General features: G+C 47.6%; 1 protein-coding gene across 2 annotated transcripts in view; it reads right to left on the reverse strand.

Annotated features, from left to right (window-relative positions):
- Positions 1-20,096, reverse strand: part of TMLHE (trimethyllysine hydroxylase, epsilon) — a 122,997-nt gene that overhangs the window by 50,587 nt on the left and 52,314 nt on the right. For both annotated transcript variants that reach the window (XM_082262682.1, XM_082262683.1), the window contains exon 5: positions 778-1,057. In XM_082262682.1, coding sequence (XP_082118808.1) covers positions 778-1,057 — 280 coding nt within the window. The remainder of the gene's footprint in view (positions 1-777; positions 1,058-20,096) is intronic.

A 20,096-nucleotide genomic window follows, 5' to 3' on the forward strand; every position in this document is an offset into this window, starting at 1 on the left:
TACTCCCTCCAGGGTCACAGCGTAAAAGCTTAGCCAACTCGGTCAGAGTTTTGCGACACCAGGGCAATGGTGAATACCGCCCTCAGTGCCGAACCAGCAAGAGTGTATATATTGTGGGCCACAGCCTCCGCCTTCCTGTCAGCCGGATCCTCAAAGGCAGAGGACTCTTGAACTGGAATTATGGTCCACCACCGGTGGCACAGTCCACTTCATAAGAAGGGACTCCTTAAAGGGGTATTGCCTAGTAAAGCACCTAGTAATGCTACTCACCATACCAGGAACCTGGCGGGCACCGCTCCAGACAGAATTCCTCTTTATCTCAATAGGGGGGGGCAGTCAGCCAGGGGGAACGCTGCAACTCGGGCCGAGACCCGGTTGTATGCAACCTCGCGTGGGGTTTAACTCACAGGCCAGCCCCCATCCAGTCTCGCTGGCCAGACTGGGGTGACCACTGGATCTAGATTATCCAGCCCGTCGCCCAGTACGACAGTTAATTGTAGATCTCACAGGAAAAATCCAGGTGGAAAAAAATTTCTATTTAAAAAAATATCCAAAGATCCCAGCAAGGAACTAGGTCCTTACTCCTGACTAGGCGGAAAAAGTGGCTATAGAGAGAGGGAGTATACTGCCCATGAGTGTAGCCAGAATTTTTTTCTGCCTAGTGTTGTACTCCTGTAGGGGGCAGTATAACCTAATGGTTATGAATACCAGGAGCTGTGTCCATCAATGAACGAAAGAGAAGATATTTTACAGGCACCATAGTTTTGTTCTAGTTACCGGATATGACTAATTCTCTGTGCAGCTCTCTCTGTATCCTCCCGGGTTGCAGGAACATCATCGACAAAGGCGATGCCATACAGTAAAAAGTTCTTCAGAAAGTCTTGAAGTCCTTCATTTGTTTCAAGGAAATCGGAGTAGCTGACAGATGGCACATTTGCTTCCTTGTAAGTGTTTGCACTCCATAAAATTCGAGGCTGAACAAGTTGCTGTTTTTGTCCTTCATAGCTATTCTGTGATAACCATTCTAATCCATATCTGGTCATGTGCCCATCTGGCCCTATCAAATGTGAAAATAAAATAATATATTATTATTTTACCAATAATCAGAAGGACTGAAAGTGATACTAAAGTCTCGTTGATTTTTTTTTTTTTTAAAAACAAACATGTTATACTTACCTCCTCTGTGTAATGGTTTTGCACAGAGCAGCCCAGATCCTCCTCTTTTCATGACCCTCTTCGGTGCTCCTGGCCCCTCCCTCTTCGGTGCTCCTGGCCCCTCCCTTCTGACGAGTGCCCCCACAGCTTGCTATGGGGGCACCCGAGCCGATCCGCAGCTCCATGTGTCCATTTAGACACGGAGCTGTGGCTAGGCCGCACCCCCCTCTCTCTTCTCATGGCTGACTGACTTTGATTGACAGCAGTAGGAGCCAATGAGGGACAGTCCCGGGCAGCCGAGTCTCTCCTGCAACATCGCTGGATAGAGGTGGGCTCAGGTAAGTATTAGGGGGGCGCTGCTGCACACAGAAAGTTTTATATCTTAATGCATAGAATGCATGAAGATAAAAAAAAAACTTCTACCTTTACAATTACTTGAATCTTATTCTTTGCATATGAAGCCTCGATCAGTTGCAGGTACATTGCATACAAAATTATACCATGTAGGTACCTGGACGCCGGTCATCTCTGCTATTCCCACCACAAAGCGACCTTTGCTAGTGACGCAAGACACATAAGGGTATACTTATACATATGCTTTGAGACTACCCCTCCATTCGTCCTTTCTGGCAACAAGTTTTATAATTCATACAACATCTTACAGACATATCCCTTTCGATAATGCTGCGGCAGTTCTACTGAACCTGACCTCTCCATCTAGAAAATGTTATTGCAAGTCATTACTTATTCATCTTTTAAACACTGCAGGGGCCTGCATTCCAAGCATGTTGAAACACCAACCCCCCCCCCCCCCCCCCTACACAATAGTCTGCCTGGGTGAACGACATAGAATGGATGGAACCCTAACTTCAGCCTTTAAAGACAAACCTAAAGCACATATAACTAGATAGTTCTACTGGGAACAGTTCTGATCGTCCCCTGAATTCTTACAATTCTAAATAGGCCTATCTGTCACCATGTCAACGCCTGATCACTCTTCCTCTGGACAATCTCTGTCTCTCCCCCTATTTCCTTTTGTCCTTTACTTTCTTTTTCCACCCTCCCCTTTCCCCCTGCCCCAATAATAACTTTCCTAATTTAAAGATTTCTCTCCCCCCACACACATTTTGACCCCTAATTTTTACAAAAATTGGTGCCCATCAGACTGTATTTCCATCCTTGCATTGCGGTCTTACCATTTCAAAGGGAAGAAGCTGTGATACATGTTATTTTATATTCCATACTACAAACTGTAACAGGTACTATTCTTTGCATACTCATATACCTATTGCCACTTGTACCCTTTCTGTTTTAACCCAAGGCTTTCATTGAGCCCTGATGTGAACCATTAAATAAAGAATTGAAAAAAATAAAGCAATATATACGAAATGTGTATGAAAACCTTAACATCTTATTTGCTACCTTTTGGTCTGGTAAATCTACCAACCAAAGTATTTTGAAAGTATCTGTTCAATAGGTGCAAAACACCCATTGGTCATGTTATAAATTCAAAGCTGTCCTGTGCAATCTTTTTTTTTTTTTTTTAAAGATATCTTTATTAATTTTCCGAACAGAGAAAAACAAACAAAACATTACAAAACAATAAAAAACAAAACAAAGTGACTAAACAAGTGCAACAACTAGTGCCGGCGCACCCGGGTCACTGCCCCCCCCCCCCCACATCACATACAGAAAATTATACACATCAGCAACGATGTACAGAAATGTGAGCATAAAAAACAACAAAAAGCATAGTACAATACAGGATAAACTATGATCACTTCAGAGGAAAGCAGTAGCATCAGTTAGGGGGACTATAAGGATCATTACTCCCGCAAACTCGGAGGAGTCAAGATGAGGGGACTGGATATCCAGCCGCACCAAATTCTGTCAAATAAGTGAGGACGACCCCTTAATTCAAAAGTAAGTTTATACAGAGGAAGGCAACTGTTGACCAGCTGAAGCCAGGTAGCAACAGCAGGCCCAGTGGATCCCTTCCAGCTCAAGAGGATAACATTTCTAGCATAAAAGTATAGGATGCGAAGTAGTTGCTTTGTGTGCCTGAAAATTATCAGGTCTCCAAACACGCCCAGTAAACAGTTTTTTGGATGTAAAATATTAGGAATTCCAAGGACAGTAGATAAAAAGAGTCAATCTTGGACCAAAACACAGATGCTAGCGGACAGGACCAGAAACAATGAAGAAAATCAGCTGTCGCCCCACAACCCCTATAACATTCAGGAGTGGGGGGTAAACCCAGTTTTATGCAGTTGACTAGGGGTGAGATGACTATGATGGAACACCTTAATCTGAACAAGTCGGTCATTGGAGGCTAGGACGGATCTGTGGTAAGTTTCGGAAAACTCAGTCCAGTCATCGTCAGCAAGATCCACGTCCAAGGCTGTCCAGCGAGCTTGTGCGCTCACAAATCTGGGGTTAGAGTCAGCTATCAAGAAGGAGTAGTACTGGGAGATCAGCTTAGTATTGTCAGGGTTCCTAAGTAGCTTTTCCAGGGCAGCCATATGCAGAGGGGCCGTAAGGGAGCCAAACTGGGCTAGCACGGCATGTCTGACCTGGAAATAGTAAAATCAGGATGACGAGTTCAAAATCCTCCCAAAGTTGTTGGAAGGACTTGAATCCCTGAGTGCTATATAAGTGGTTAAGATATTTAACACCTCTAGTTATCCAAAAATGGGAATGTGGAATAGTTAGTAATTCGGCAAGCATGGGATTGTGCCAGAGCAGGTTATTGTGGGAGGAAGTCCATGCTTCCCTAGAGAAGCGTTGGACCACTATTTTGAAAAGGGATAACGTAGTCTGCAGCATTAATGTGCCCGGGCCTGAAGGAAGTTGCCTACGGTATATGTAGTTGTGTAGGGATTCAAGAGATGGCAATAGCTGCAGGTATTCTGAGAGGAGGAGTGCAGCCAATCATGTACCACCACCAGCTGGGTTGCCAGGTAGCAGAGGTAGAAACTAGGAAAGGCAAGGCCGGCCAAATGTGTGGGTAACTTCAAAGTCTCCAGCGGTATTCTAGGAGATCGTTTATGCCACACAAAAGAGATACAGAGTCAATGCGCCTAAAGAGGAACTTAGGGGTTTTGCAGGGGGCGTTAGCTAATACATACAAAAGTTTTGGAAGAAAAATCTTTTTTTTTTCATATTAACCCTACCCACCAGGTTCAATGGAAGATCCATCATGAGTAGCGCGCTGCTGAAGTTGTTGAATGAGGGGGCACAAATTATTAGTGACATAGGAATGAAGAGGTGCCTGAACTATCACACCCAGGTAGCGAAATTAATGCCTAACCTGAAGTTGGGAACCCAAGTAAATTACCTGTTCAGCTCCGGGGTCCAAAGGAAAAAGACTAGATTTGGGCCATTTGATCCGAAAGCCTGAAAACCTTCCGAAGTCCTACATCTCCTTCAAGAGGGCACACAGGGATCCAGAGGGATACGCCAAATAGACGAGGGTATCGTCGGCATAGAGGGATATCCTCTCCTCTATAGTACCAACAACTAGGCCACGAATATCCGAGGCAGAGCGGATATGAATAGCCAGAGGCTCAATGGTCAGCGCAAAAAGGAGAGGGGACAGGGGGCAGTCTTGCCTTGTACCCCTGGAGACTGAGAACTTCGGAGAGACCGAGGCATTCACCCTAACCCTAGCGACTGGGTCGGTGTAAAGAAGCCGGATCCAGGCAATCAGTCAGGGACCAAAGCCGTACATTTGCAATACTCGGAACAAGTAAGGCCATTCCTCAAGCCAAATGCCTTACAGGTGTCCAAGGAAACAATTACTCGGGTAGAGGAGTGGGCATGGGGATACTGTAACTTTTGGAAGAGTCTACGGATATTCATACGGGTCGAATGGCCAGGTATAAAACCGCCCTGGTCGTCCTGAATTAGGGAGGGAATTATTTTGTTCAGGCAGTTGGCAAATACTTTAGCAAGTATCTTCACATCTACCTTTATCAATGAAATGGGTCTATATGAGTCGCACTCTATGGGATCCTTACGTGGCTTAAGGATAAGGACAATCAGAGCCTCTCGCATAGAGGGAGGGAGAACACCCATCTCCAGGGCTGCCTCAAAGGTGTGCAGGAGGTGGGGGCTTAGGACGTGCTTAAAGGTATGATACCATTCAGGGGGGAACCCATCCGGACCAGGGGTCTTATGCTTCGGCATTTGTCCTATGGCCAGTTCTATTTCCTCCTCTGTGAGGGGTGAATCTAGTTCCTCACTACACTGTCCAGTCAAGGAGGGGAGAGAGAAACCAGTTAAATATGCAGATAAGCAATCATCGTCATATTGAGCAGTAGACATACAATTCAGTAAAGAAGGAGACAAAGGCTTCCAAAACAGCCCGGGGAGCATCCAGCACCCCGGTCGGAGAAAGACGGAATCTCAGAACAGAGGTGGGGGAATACTCCGGACGCGCCAGATAGGCCAACAGATGCCCAGCCTTATTACCATGTTCAAAAAACTTTTGAGAGGTATATAACATACGTTTCTGCGTAAGGTTCAAAAGGCGAAGTCCATAACTCCTACGAGCATGTAGCCAGTGAGCATGTATGAGGGGTGGGGTGATCAAAATAATCAGCTTCCACCCGCAGCATGGCAGTCTCAAGCTCCTCAGTACAAGCCTTATTATTTTTCCTGAGAATGCCAGTGATGGACATAAAGATATCTCGGGCAGAAGGTTTAAATGCCTCCCACACTGTAAGGGAGTCCGTAGTGCAGAGGTTAGCTGCCCAATACTCCGCGATGCCCTTAGCACAGGCACCGAGGACAGTCAGGAGTATGAGGTATGGAAAGTGTGGAAAGAGCGAGCTATCCAAGCTCTTTTTAATGCCAATTGTTTAGGAGCCGTAAGGTGGGTTTCCTGTAGACAAATGATATGAGGCCTATATTGCTTGAGGAAGAGGAAAACCAGGGACCGCTTGTGAGGAGAATTCAACCCCATAATATTCCAAGAGATAATTTTTAAATGATCAGACATAGTAACAGTAACCATTTTAAAGAAATGAATGTCCGACGCCCACGGGGCGTCCGACACTCCTCAGGAGGTATAAGGAAGTGGCTATAATGGGGGAGACACAGCAGGAGCACCAGCAAAACATGGACAGGGTTAAAACTACAATAGTGCGAAACAGAAATTCAATCCCAACCCATCCACCCTGCTTTTCCATCTCAACCACAGAGAGCTTATGTCCCAAACAGAAAAAAAAAAAAAAAAAAAAAAACAGCAGTCAATAACCCTATGATGCGAACATCAACAAAAGGTAGGGGACAAAACTAAAGAAGGGGGGAAACCAGGTATTCCATGCAGTCCTCTTCAGGTGTAGAGAGCAGCCATCAGGTAGGAGGATGAAGCTCAGGTATTCCATGCAGTCCTCTTTCAGGTGTAGGAGAGCAGCCATCAGGTAGGAGGATGAAGCTCAGTGTGAATACTCACAAGGACACCCAAAAGTCATCAGAAACCAGGACAACAGAGATGCACGTCTCTACAGGGATCAGGGCCGAATCCATCAACCCAGAGAGATCAGACACTGGTCATGCAGGAAGGATGAGCAGAACAAACAGGACAGTTCAGGACCAGGGCCAGTGAAGGGTGGCAGGTGAATAACCATGATGACTGTAGAGGGCACTGGCAAGTGCACAGATATAGTAGCTGCAGGGAGATAACAGTTAGCGCTGTATGGGACATTGTGAGCAGCCAAAGGTGTAATTAAGCCAGGTGGAGGCATCCAGAGGTGAGGTGAAAAAGAGGGATTTGTTGGCATGAATAATCTTGAGTTTAGCTGGGTATAACATGGAATACTGAACATCTTGATCCCAAAGTCTAGCTTTGACAGAGGTGAAGGAGGCCCTTTGCTTTTGAACATCAGCTGAAAAGTCAGGAAAGATGCAAATAATTGGATCATTATAGTGCAATTCACCTTTCAGACAGGCAGCTCTCAATATAGTCACTTTATCTTGAAAGTTGAGAATGCGAGCAATCAGGGAGCGTGGAGGGGCTCCCACAGGGCGAGGGGGTGTGTGGTGTGCCCATTCAACAGCAAAGGCCAGAAGGGTGACATCAGGGCCCAGAGTCTGTCGCAGCCATGAGAGTAGAAACTGTTCAGGGGCAGTCCTCTCAGAGGGTTCCTAAATTGTTGCGGCGGGATCTACTGTATTTTCAAGATCATCGATTTTGGCGTGTAGAGCCATGAGTTCACTGGAAGTTTCCTGCACAGTAACAGTTAGTGGGGCTATGGTGTCTTCCACAGTGCAAATACGTTCCTCAGCAGCCCCCGTACACTCACGCAGATTCTGGACATAATTTTTCAATAAAGAGAAATCAATATGAATGGTCTCTATCTGTGCAGTTAGTGTGGCCTTGCAATCTTGTATAGCAGACATAATTTGGCCCAGCGTGGGTTCAACAGGGGAGAGTGCAGGCTCACCTTGTTCACCTGGTGACAAAAAAACCTCCTTCTCACAGGCAGGGGATCGCGGAATGTCAGGGAGACCAGGAGCCGTGGGGCGGAAGAAGTCCTCCTGCGAGCCAGGCAGGAGCGAGGAGGCGGCGATGGCCAAGGAGACAGGAGGATAGCAGGCACCATCTTGGCTGAGGAACCAGTCCATCGTACCGGCTGACTTAGCCGCCTTGTGAGGGTCGATTTTCACCATAGCAGGTGAGTAACGCAGTCCCAGGGTCTTGGGGAGGCAGATGGTACCAGTCAGAGATACTCCCAATTTTGGACTACAGCACATTACAGTGTTCTGCTTTAGGGGATGCACACATCAAAGCTAATTTTACACAAGCCTAAGATTCGGGTGATTTTCCCTTTGCATCCTTATCTTTCACAGCTTTCAAAGGCCCGTCTGGTTAAGTCATTCCTTTGTTTACTTTAAGGCATCTTCCAAACCTAAGGAATATCTGGGCTCCATTGTTGAAAAGTTATACCAAAAAAGTTGTATTGGAATCTTAGGATGTGCATGATTCCAAAGGTTAGCTTATAGATGAATTCTATGGCTGAAGTCATATGGAATGTTCCCAACTGCAGGGAGACAGGGCTTTGTGCATCCTGCAGCTCCTATGCTTTATGTTTCTGTTCGTGGACACATTTTCTTAACCACTTGCGGACCGTCCACCATACATACACTGTAGCAGGGTGGCTGCTCTGTGCCAGATCATGTGCCTAGTACGTGAGCTAAAACTTCTTGGGTTTGGGGCAGGTGCGTGGGATGTCTGCTGGCACCCGCTGATTACACAGTACACTGGCAGAACAGCATTCTGCCTATGTAAACAGGGCAGATTGCTGTTTTGTCAGAAAGGAAGGTATTGATCCTGTGTTCCTACAAAGCAGAGGCTAGGCACACGGTTAAACATTAAAATCGCCCCTGATGTTAACCCCTTCCCAGCCAGTGTCATATTTTTTTGCACTGTAATAATGTCACTGGTCCCCAAAAAAAGTGTCAAATTGTCAGTTAGGGTCTGATTTGTCAGCCGCAGAATCGCAGTCCCACTTTAAGTTGCTGATCACTGCCATTACTAGTAAATAAATAAAAATATCCCATAGTTTGTAGATGCTATAACTTTTGCGCAAAGCAATCAATATTCGTTTATTGGGATTTTTTTTTACCAAAAATATGTAGCAGAATACATATTAGCCTAAATTGGATGAAAACATTTGTTTTTTTACATTGTTTTTATTGGGTATGTTTTATAGCAGTAAGTAAAAAAAATGGATTTTTGACTTACTATAAAATCCATTTCTTTGATGTTCATTGATGGACACAGCTCCTAATCTTCATAACCATTGGGTTATACTGCCCCCTACAGGAGTAGGACACTAGGCAGAAAAAGAATCTGGCTACACCTATGGGCAGTTTTGTTACAAGCAGTGTCAGAAGAATTACAACTCCACAGAGGGATGGGTGCTGTGTCCGTGAATGAACATCAGAGAAATAGATTTTACGGTAAGTCAAAAATCCCAATTTCTCTTTCGTTCATTGACGGACACAGCTCCTGATCTACATAACTATTGGGATGTCCTAAAGCAGTGTTAAACATTAAAGGTGGGAACAGCAAAAAAATTCCCAAGGCTAAACAGTAGCCAAGGCAACAGGAACTCAAGCAAAACAACTGGAGCCCACCTGAAAAAAAATACACCCTCAAAGAGGATTAAATCAGAGTTCCGGCCTAAAAAAATCGATTTTGGGCCATCCGCTTGCTGATTGCAACCTGAAAAAGAAATGGATACTGCCGTTTTTTTTTTTGTTTACTTACCTTATTATAGAAGAAAATATACTCACCTTCCTTCCATTTCCTCCCTCTGCGGCCGCGGCCCGCGCCGTCAATTCCGGTTTGCTATGACTCCTGGGAGCTGAACCATCGCTGAATCATCGCTCCCAGGAATCAATGCGCCTGCACCGGCCCTGCTCGTCACTTCCGGTGCAAGCGCGTCATTCCCTGCTATACAGCTTCTGGGCATGCCCAGAAGCTGTGAAGGGATGCCGCGCCTGCCCCGGAAGTGAGGAGCGGGGACGGTGCAGTGCATTGTGGGACTCCAACATCACAGAAGAGGACACGAAGAGGGACGCTGCGGCTTCAGCTGCCCACACCTGAGATGGTGGCACTGAAGAAGAACTTTTCAAGGTAAGTATTTAATCTTACAGGTAAGTGTGACCCGGGACAGTTCAGAGGCTATCTGTCAGGGATCCACTGTTATACACAGGCACACTGGTGCCGCAAACCGGCGAACGCCTATACGCATGCGTGTACGAAGAGGCGCCTTGAATAGCTAGAGGCTACCTTAGTATAGCTAGAGGCTACCTCAGTATGGTTCCAGGCTACTTCAGTATAGCTAGAGGCTACCTCAGTATAGTTCGAGGCTACCAAATTGGCCTATTTAAACACAGCTGTCACTACAGGAAGTTGCTGTGTTATCCTGTGTTCCTGTGTACCTGTTGTTCCTGATTATTTGACCCGGCTTCCTCTTGACCTTGCTACTTGCTGCCCGCCCTGACCTTTGGCTCGTCTGACTACTCTCTTGGTTAACCCTTGCCTGCTTCTCTGCTTCTGGACCAGAACCTGCGCTCTGCCTGGCTGGGTGATCCTGGGGACCGCGACCTGGTGCTAGCTTGCAGCGTAGTCCATCCCCACCATTAGGGGCCCTGGTGAAAACCAGCTAACACTTAGACTCCGCACCTCAGGTGAACCTGTGTCCTTATCAGAGTACTTACCTTGGTGTCCATCCGGCATCCAGCTCTGCTACCACGGCCTTCTCATCAGGTGAGATTTCTCTCTATTAGTCAGGCTCCACAGGCGTATAACACAGCAATCCCCGAGCCTGCACGAGGGATCTCTCTGATGGATGAGATATGTCAGCATCTGGCGGCTCTTACTCAGGCCGTGAAATCCCTTCAAGAGGTGTATACCCAGTTGGAAGGACGTGTGCAGTCCCTGGTCTCTTCTGCTGACCCTACCGCAGATCCAGCTTCCTCATCTGCCAAACCTCCCACGGGGACCACACCAGGACCCACGGTGGTCATGTTGCCCCGGGAACCGAGAGTCTCTACACCAGAAATATTTGGTGGAGACCGCAGCAAGTTCCGTGCATTCCGCAATGCATGCAAATTACATTTTTCCTTACAACCCCGGACCTTCTCGTTGGAAGCCACAAAAGTGGGTTTCATCACCTCCCTCCTCCAGGGAGAACACCAAAGGGTATTTCAGCCCCGGGCAACAGTTCTATAGGGCAGTCGTAGGGTCGGTGTGGTGGCAGCTTGTCTGCGTTTTTCTTGTCGCAGACATCCTGGAACTCGCGGTATTGAGGGGGTAGCAGATCCTTGACAGATAGTTCAGAGATGGTGGTGTCTTCGGGTGGAAGGACGGGTTTGTGGGAGCAATTTAGTGAGCAGAACTCGGACGGGAACCGTATGCAGCGGGTTTCCCAGTCCACTGAGGGGTTGTGGGTGGCCAACCATGGGATGCCCAAGATCACTGGGAACTTCGGGGAGGCGATTAGCGAGAAGTGGATCTTCTCGTGGTGATCGGGTTCTATAAGGAGTTGTAGTTTGATGGTCTCGTGAGTCGCCGGCCCCAAGGAGAGTGGGGATTCGTCGACGGTTTCCAGGTCAACAGGGGCTGCCTTGATTGTCAGTGGAATGTTCTTTTCGCGGGCGAAGGTTAGGTCCATGAAGTTGCCTCCTGCCCCGGAGTCTAACATCGCAGAACAGGGGAGTTGTCGCCCCTCGATGAGGATGGGGATGATGAAGTGGGATCCATGAGCCGCTGTGTTGTTATCTTCAGTGGCTGCTGGCGGGGTTGGAGTCTGTGATTGCTCCTTTAGCTCCGTGACGGCAATAGTTCTTCGAATCTTATTGGGACATTTGATGGCAAAATGACCCGGCTCTCCGCAGTAGAGGCAGAGGTTTTCAGCCAGCCGTCTCTCCTTCTCAGCTGTAAATAGAGACCTCCGTAGTGCGTCGACCTGCATAGGTTCAGGTGCTGACTGGGGGTCGCGCTGGGCGGTAGAGGAGAAGGAGTAAGTGGGTCTGTGGTCCGAGGACCAGAATCTTTCCCTCTTCCTCTCAGAGAGTCTTTGATCTATCCGGATGCATACTTGAATAAAGTCATCCAGATCGTCCGGGGCTTCAACTCTGGCGAGTTTGTCTTTTATTGCTTCGGACAGGCCTTGCCGGAATTGGCTCCTCTGTGCTGCTGGGTTCCAGGTGGTGTCCGTGACCCAACGGCGAAATTCGGCGGTATATTCGGCGACGGAGCGTCTCCCTTGTCGCAGACTATGTAGTCGCGCCTCCGCCGTCGCACAGCGGTTGGAGTCATCAAAGACTAGGCTCATGGCGGTGATGAAGTTGGTTAGGTTGTCCAGGAGCTGATTGTTAGACTCCACGTATGGCGACGCCCATGCTAATGCTTCATCCGACAAGAGATTGATCATGAATAGCACCTTCTTTTTATCGGTGGTGAAGGGGGCCGGGTTCATCTGAAAATAGATGCGACATTGGTTCAGAAATCCCCAATACTGGCGTCTGTCACCGCCGAATTTTGATGGGAGTGGCATGCGAGTGTCTGTGGCCGCGCCACGGACGTCTAGGAGTTGCCTCTGTAGTTCAATAATCTCCTGCTGTTGGCTTTTGACTACTTCTTGGAGCTGGGCAAATTTCTCCTGATACGTAGTACCAAATTCTTGAAGTTCAGTGACCTGTCTACACAGAGTGGTCATTGCGGACTCCATAGTTATGGCTGATTATTCTGTAACAATCCTATAGGCTCACCTGCGTCAGAGGGCTGCTGGCCGGAGGTAGGAGTGGAGCCCAGTGGCAAAGACCGCAGGCAGTTAGTAGGTGCTGGATACCAGATGGACACAGCGTAGTACTCTGATGAGGACACGGGTTCACCTGAGGTGCGGAAACTAAGTGCTAGCTGGTTTTCACTAGAGCCCCTGATGGTGGGGATAGACTGCGCTGCAAGCTAACACCAGGACGCGGTCCTCAGGATCACCCAGCCAGGCAGAGGGCAGGTTCGGTCCGAAGGCGGAGGAGCAGACAAGGGATAACCAGAGAGAAGTCAGACGAGCCAAAGGTCGGGGCGGGCAGCAGTAAGCGTGGTCAGACAATCCGGATCGGCAACAGAGGTAGCAGTTCAGTAGGTAGGGACAAAGCAGAAGAGTAGTCGGTAGTCAATTCCTGGTCAGCGTTGGATTTGTGGCAGTAGATAAGAGCAGTAGGTGAGGAGAAGCTTGATCAAGGCTCAGAAGCTCAATAATCGGCAATCTGGAGTGCAAGGGGCTGGACTTATATAGGGAAGTACCAGGTGTGGGGAATCAAAGGTGATGAGCAAGGCTTGGCAAGACTAAGGTTGAATTAATAGGCTTCAGGGAAGAATGTTCAGGGAAGAATGTTCAGGGAAGAATGTCCAGAGAGGACGGTAGCCTAGTAAGCAGGGCTACCACCTGGGATGTGGCTGGTCACAGGTTCGAATCCCGACACCGTCCCTATGATTGCCCGATTGAGTTACTCCCAGGAGCTGAGATTCCCTTCGGTCGGATCTTCCCTCTATCAGAACGTGAGTTGGGAACCCTTAAAGAGTACGTGGAAGAAAACATGAAGAGAGGGTTCATCCGCCCATCCACCTCCCCGGCATGGGCAGGAATCTTCTTTGTAGAGAAGAAGGACCATTCTCTTCGGCCCTGTGTTGACTACCGGGAACTGAACAAGATAACAGTTAAAAAATCGTTACCCTCTTCCACTGATCCCCAAACTTTTTCAAAGACTGAAGTTCGCTTCTCTGTTTACTAAGCTGGACCTGAGGGGAGCCTACAATTTGGTCCGCATTCGTGAAGGGGATGAGTGGAAAACGGCCTTCCGTACCAGGTTTGGCCATTACGAATATCTGGTGATGCCTTTCGGCCTTTGTAATGCCCCGGCGACTTTTCAACATTTTGTCAACGACATTTTCAGAGATTATCTAGATGTCTTTTTAATTGTTTACCTGGACGACATCCTAGTCTTTTCTGCTTCCCTGGACCAACACCGGGAACACGTCAAGAAGGTCCTCCATTGTCTTCGGCAACATAGGCTATATGCCAAACCAATAAAATGTGAGTTCGAACAATGGAGTATTCAGTTTTTGGGACTCATAATTTCTTCCACAGGCATCAAGATGGACCCACAAAAGGTCTCTGCCATCCTGGACTGGCCAGCACCCTTAGACAAAAAGGGGGTACAAAGTTTTATTGGTTTTGCCAATTTCTATAGGAGGTTTATTAAAGGATTCTCCGCCATCATTGCTCCTATTACGCAGCTAACCAAGCAGATCAATCGTTTCTGTTGGACCTCTGAGGCACAGGCCGCCTTCAGTACTTTGAAGGGACTATTCACCACCGCACCAATCCTGAGTCACCCTGATCCCACTTTGCCCTATCTATTTGAAGTGGATGCCTCAGAAACGGCTGTAGGTGCGGTCATTTCCTAACGTCAGGGTCTTAAAGATTTAGTCTACCCTGTGGCTTTTTTCTCCCGCAAGCTTTCACCAGCAGAGAAAAATTATGATGTGGGTGATCAGGAGCTCTTGGCCATCAAGGCCGCCCTGGAGGAATGGCGGTATCTATTAGAAGGAGCAGCATACCCTATCCTGATCTATACAGATCATAAAAATCTTGAATATTTAAGGACAGTCAAGCGCTTGAAGCCACGCCAAGCTCGTTGTGCATTATTTTTCTCCCGATTTTCTTTCCACATTACGTATCGACCTGGATCAAAGAACGTTAAGCCTGATGCGCTCTCCCAGATGTTTGACGACCCTAAGGAGACTTCAGTGCCAGACACCATCCTATCCCCAAACCACTTTCTGTTGCTTCAACCTGACCTGCTGTCCCTTATGCAACAAGCCTCGAGGGATGTCCCCTGCCTCCCTGGAATTACATCATCTTCCCGAGAGGGACTATTATGGCGGGGTAACAAGATTTTTGATAAATAATTTGGGGAAGGAACTAGAGGTCAGCTCCTAAGAATGGCTGCAATAAGGGATGCTCACACCTGCTAATTTCAAAAATGCAATAACTTTATTGAAAAACATTGGATACTGAGTATAAAATAACCCCAATGTGAGGGGAGAAATTCAAAAATAATACATGGAATAGAATCAATCTGCGGTGACAATAGACATGTACAACATAAAAACAACAAAACAATGACTTACACACACATGGCCGGCCACACACAAACCAGAAGAAAAGATACATTGATACTGACACCTGCAGCATATAGCTCAATTAAGAGCTTTGTTAATGCTGCCTAGGTGTCTGATCGTGCATCAGCATGCCACATATTCAAAATGTCAGAATTTGGCTGACCTTATACTCCACCAACATTGAGATATGACAGATTGAGATTCAATATCTTACAACTTCATGTAGCCAGACAAACATGTGTAGACCTGAAGGAATGTCTGCACCTGGCTTATTTCAATATGGTGTCAGACTTGGTCTGTAGACTATCAGATTAGTGCAAACAATAACCAGTATTGAGGCTATGAACAGATCATGGCATCCTCACATGTTGATAAACTGTAAGTATATGAAGTCGTCCCTGAATACATGGATTTAAAAATTGATGGAATGCCTGCATGAAGGAAAAGTGTAGGAAAAGACTGTCAGTCCTTAACCACTTAAGCCCCGGAGGATTTGGCTGCTAAAAGACCAGGGGGTATTTTGCGATTCGGCACTGCGTGACTTTAACGGACAATTGCGCGGTCGTGCGACGCTGTACCTGAACGAATTTGACGTCCTTTGTTTTCCCACAAACAGAGCTTTCTTTTGGTGGCATTTGATCACCTGTGCGATTTTTTGATCACTCGCTATAAACAAAAAAAGAGCGTCAATTTTGCAAAAATAACAATATTTTTCACATTTTTTTATATGAAATTCCCCCCCAAAAAAAAAAAGTAAAAATCAAAATTTTTTTAACATTTTCGGCCAATTTGTTTTATGCTACATATGTTTGGTAAAAAAAAAAAAAATCGCAAAAAGCGTATTTTGATTGGTTTGCGCAAAAGTTATCGCGTTTACTAACAAAGGGACAGATTTTTGTCATTTTTGTTGTTTTTTTTTTTTAACGCGTAATGGCGGCAATCTGCGATTTTTTTTGCGGTACTTCGACATTGGGGCGGACAGATCGGACCCTTGACTGACATTTTTGACACTTTTGGGGTTACCAGTGACATTTCTACAGTAATCAGTGCTATATATATGCACTGTTACTGTAAAAATACACTGGCAGTGAAGGGGTTAACTTTATTTGAGAGGGAGGGGCTGTGTGTGTCCCTAGGGGCGTGATTCTAACTGTGATTGGCTGTGGCTTGAGCTGTAGGAACACTGATCAACGGTCCTACATAGTAGAACCGTATGATCAGTGTTTCTACACAGGGGAGAATGACAGGCAGCTTGTTTACACAAGCTGCCTGCCTTTCTCCCTCTCCCCCGACTATCGCAGAGTGAGCGGCGGACATCGGGTCCGCCGGTCACACGCGCGGGGGGGGTCCGTGACCGTGCGGGAGCGCGCCGCCGGTGGCGCGCGCTCGCTCCCCAGAGCCTCACAGGCTAGTGACGTATATATACGTCACTTTGCCTGTGAGGAGCTGACCGCCGCAGTATATCTACTTGCGGCGGTCGGCAAGCGGTTAATTAAATAGTGATAGTTAGTCTTCAATGTGGTGAAGTCAAATGGCAATGATATGGCCACGTTATGAAAATGGGCAATTTTGGACCGTGACGGTCATCCAAAAACAGATAATTGCGAGATCTCCAAATGGATCCAGGTCTAGGATGGGAGCAGGGGAGAAACGCAGATTCACTCTATAGCTGCGCAGGCTCACACCGGTGTCTGGCAATAATGGATATTATTTTTAGATATTATGCAGGGTATATCATATGGGAATGTGTCATCCAGATAACCATCTGCTGCATAAGACAGTTCATCCAAATGCTCTGTGCACCCGGTGTTCACGGCCCTTTCTCGATCCCCATATGTATATGAAAGCTCACCATACACCTGGATGTAGATAGCCAACTTCGGGTAATGGGCTTGCCGGTCTGTTTGTTGTTAAGATGGCCGCTGGTCACGGACTGCTTCTCCAGCACGCCACAGATTGGCAGCGTCTACCACACATGGCGGTTTGAGAACACATTCGGCTGGATCAAATTGTCGGTGATACTTCCGGGAGGTGTGTGGCCGGCGTGTGACGTCAACGCGTTTCACATGCGTGACGCACGCTTCGTCAGGACGTCATTGCATAGTACGGAAGGGCAATTTAAAGGAGCATTTCCTAATTGAGGATTAGTCACAGCTGACATAATTGCGGACATTCCTTCACATTGTCTTCCGACTGATTTAAAAGACCCATGGCACAGCGCCATCTTGTGGTACAATATGGGTATTAGGGCTGCGCAATATAATCGGAAGATCGATGTATCGCAATGCGACCCTTCGCGATTCTGCATCGATTCGGGGTGCTTGGAAAATCTATTACTAATGACGTCAGTTCCGGGGGCGGGGACAGAAGTGACATGGCGGCGCTGGGCCGCTGGCCGGGCTTGTGGAACACGGAGCTCCTCCTTGCGGCGCGGTAGAGGAGAGCGGAGCTATCGGTGCTCTCTCTGGCCCCGGGATCAGGGGTCGGCAAGGTGTCCGCTCACGGACACCGGTGTCCGTGAGTGGTTCTTGCCGGGTCCGCCACGCTGCCCTGCCATCATTGATTTTTTTTTTTACTCCCAGAGATGATCATGTGCTCACTGACACTGCCTCGCCGGCCGAAGTCGCCGCCCGCCGCTCCCCCCTGCAGACAGTCCCGCTCAGCCTCCCGAGTCCTGCTGGCCAGTGAGATTATCTCTCTGCTGGCTGGGGGATGGACTGTGGAATTGGTGCGGCGGTGAGACTCCGGTGGTCACTGGAAGAACCGTGTTGTTGCAGGCAGCTGGGGGGCCCCACTGCTGGACCAGTGGAGAGAGAGAGGCCGGAGTCGGACTGACCAGGGGACCAGAGACTGAGGGGAGACACAACTTACACAAGGTACAGTAACAGAAGAAGTTTTTAAAGTTTTAACTTTGGGGGAGGGGGGGCCAGTAGGCCACCTCAGGAAGGGATGGGACCTGCTCTGGCCCTGGGGCCTAGCCTGTTTTAAGGGTTCTTTATGGAGGATCCACCCTGGGGGGGACTGGGCTGGGCCCTGGTCTGCTGCAGTGTTCTTCTATGGGGGAATCTATAATGGAGGGGGTCGCTTGGGAGTCGGGACCCTGGCCTGCTCTAAGGGGGGTGGGGGTCTATTGGTTGGGACCAGTCACCAAGCCAGGGGTCCTCCCCACATCGATCCCCCTAGAGCAGGCCAGGACCACCTGGGTCCCCATATAGATCCCCTTAGAGCAGGCCAGGCCTGCTCTAAGGGGGGGGTCTGTGGAAGGGGGACCCTGGCCTGCTCCAAGGGGGCTCTATTGGTAGGGGACCCTGGCCTGCTCTAAAGGGGAATGGGATCTATGGGGGGACCTGCCTGCGCTAAAGGGGGGGCCTGCACTAAATGGGGATCTATGGGGGACCTGCCCTTCCCTGCACTAAAGGGGGATCTACGGGAGACCTGCCCTTCCCTGCACTAAAGGGGGATCTACGGGAGACCTGCCCTTACCTGCACTAAAGGGGGATCTACGGGAGACCTGCCCTTGCCTGCACTAAAGGGGGATCTACGGGAGACCTGCCTGCACTAAAGGGGATCTATTCCATAGATTCCCCCTTTAGAGCAGGGTCCCCATAGATCCCCCTTTAGAGCTCAGTTCCCCTGGATCCCCTTTAGGGCAGGCCCAGGCTCCCCATAGATCCCCCTTTAGAGCAGGGTCCCCATAGATCCCCTTTAGAGCAGGGTCCCCATAGATCCCCCTTTAGAGCTCAGTTCCCCTGGATCCCCTTTAGGGCAGGCCCAGGCTCCCCATAGATCCTCCTTTAGAGCAGGGTCCCCATAGATCCCCCTTTAGAGAAGGGTCCCCATAGATACCCTTTAGAGCAGGGTCCCCATAGATCCCCCTTTAGAAAAGGGTCCCCATAGTAATCGTGATGCATCGTGATGCATCGCGGAATCGAATCGTATCGAATCGCGACCCTAATAATCGTAATCGCATCGAATCGTGAGGTAAGTGAAGATGCACAGCCCTAATGGGTATATCATAAAACATTCCTCTCAATAGCCATATCGATGTGGTTCCAGAATTGCTCAACCCAAAGCCCAGATATCTTCTAATTACAATAGGTGACATAAAATCTGAGACATTTACCTTTCCTTAAACTGACAAAACTGATTTATCTCTCAATGTCATGTCTCTGTTTCAATGACATAAGGTAATTTTTAATGGATATACATATATTAAAGCTACACATAGCGTTATTTACAATACATGTTAACCATGAAATATAATGTACTCTTCCAGATACATTGATTGGGTAAATAAATCCACATTGCTCTATCTTCTATTGTTGTAAACTTTTCAAAAGGCTCCAGCCTTTCCCATTATATTGTATATAAGTATCTTACTTATACATTCACATGGCATCCCGACTGGGCAAAATCAATTTGGTATACTGTAATCACATCTATACAAAACAGTATTAATACCAATAAAAAGTGGAGCAATTGATCCAAAAACTCAATGAGTCTGTTTAGTCCTTTGCCACAGGGATATTGAAAATATTTTTAATATATATGGAAAAATGAGTATAGGACTACTCGCACCCATAGACACGGATGGAGGAGACAACTGGAGTGAAATCAAGAAGCAAATCCACACACTGAGGAATCTCATATTGCCTAAAGATAAGGAGCTTGCATGTAAATTACCCTAAGTAGCTGGTCATAGTCAGAGACCGACCACGAAGGTTTAATAAACTTACTCCTGGATGAAAGGAGGCCCTCCTGCCATATATGAAAGAAACGACTCCTGTCGGTACAATACCTGATTCATTAGCCTTTAACCAACATACAATGGCTCTAGGGGCATTCTACTCTGTCCTCTCATAGTTATAATTTTCACAATCTACCAGGACATTCTATATTATTCCTTAATTTCCAAGGTCATAAAGAGTAAAATAATTTAGTTTGTGAACTTAACACTATGACAGAGGGAGCCTCGAGAGAGGGGCGTGGACCTTATCCAACAAACACTAGACTGCCTCATACTTTTCTTCAGGGCTCAAGAAATACTCGTAAACTCATGTCAGTATTTAAACCCATGGGCACGAGTGTCTGCAGGCGAAAAATTTCTCCTCTCTTAGCAACACCCTGTCATAGTCACCCCTTCTAGAGGATATCTTTAAAGCCCAGAATCCCTTTACCCTTAGACCCGCCGGGTCACTGTTATGTTTTTCTGCAAAGTGCAGGCCAATAGGCGTCT

The sequence above is a fragment of the Pelophylax lessonae genome, assembly GCF_965119305.1.
Source record: "Pelophylax lessonae genome assembly, chromosome: 7".
NCBI lineage: Eukaryota > Metazoa > Chordata > Amphibia > Anura > Ranidae > Pelophylax > Pelophylax lessonae.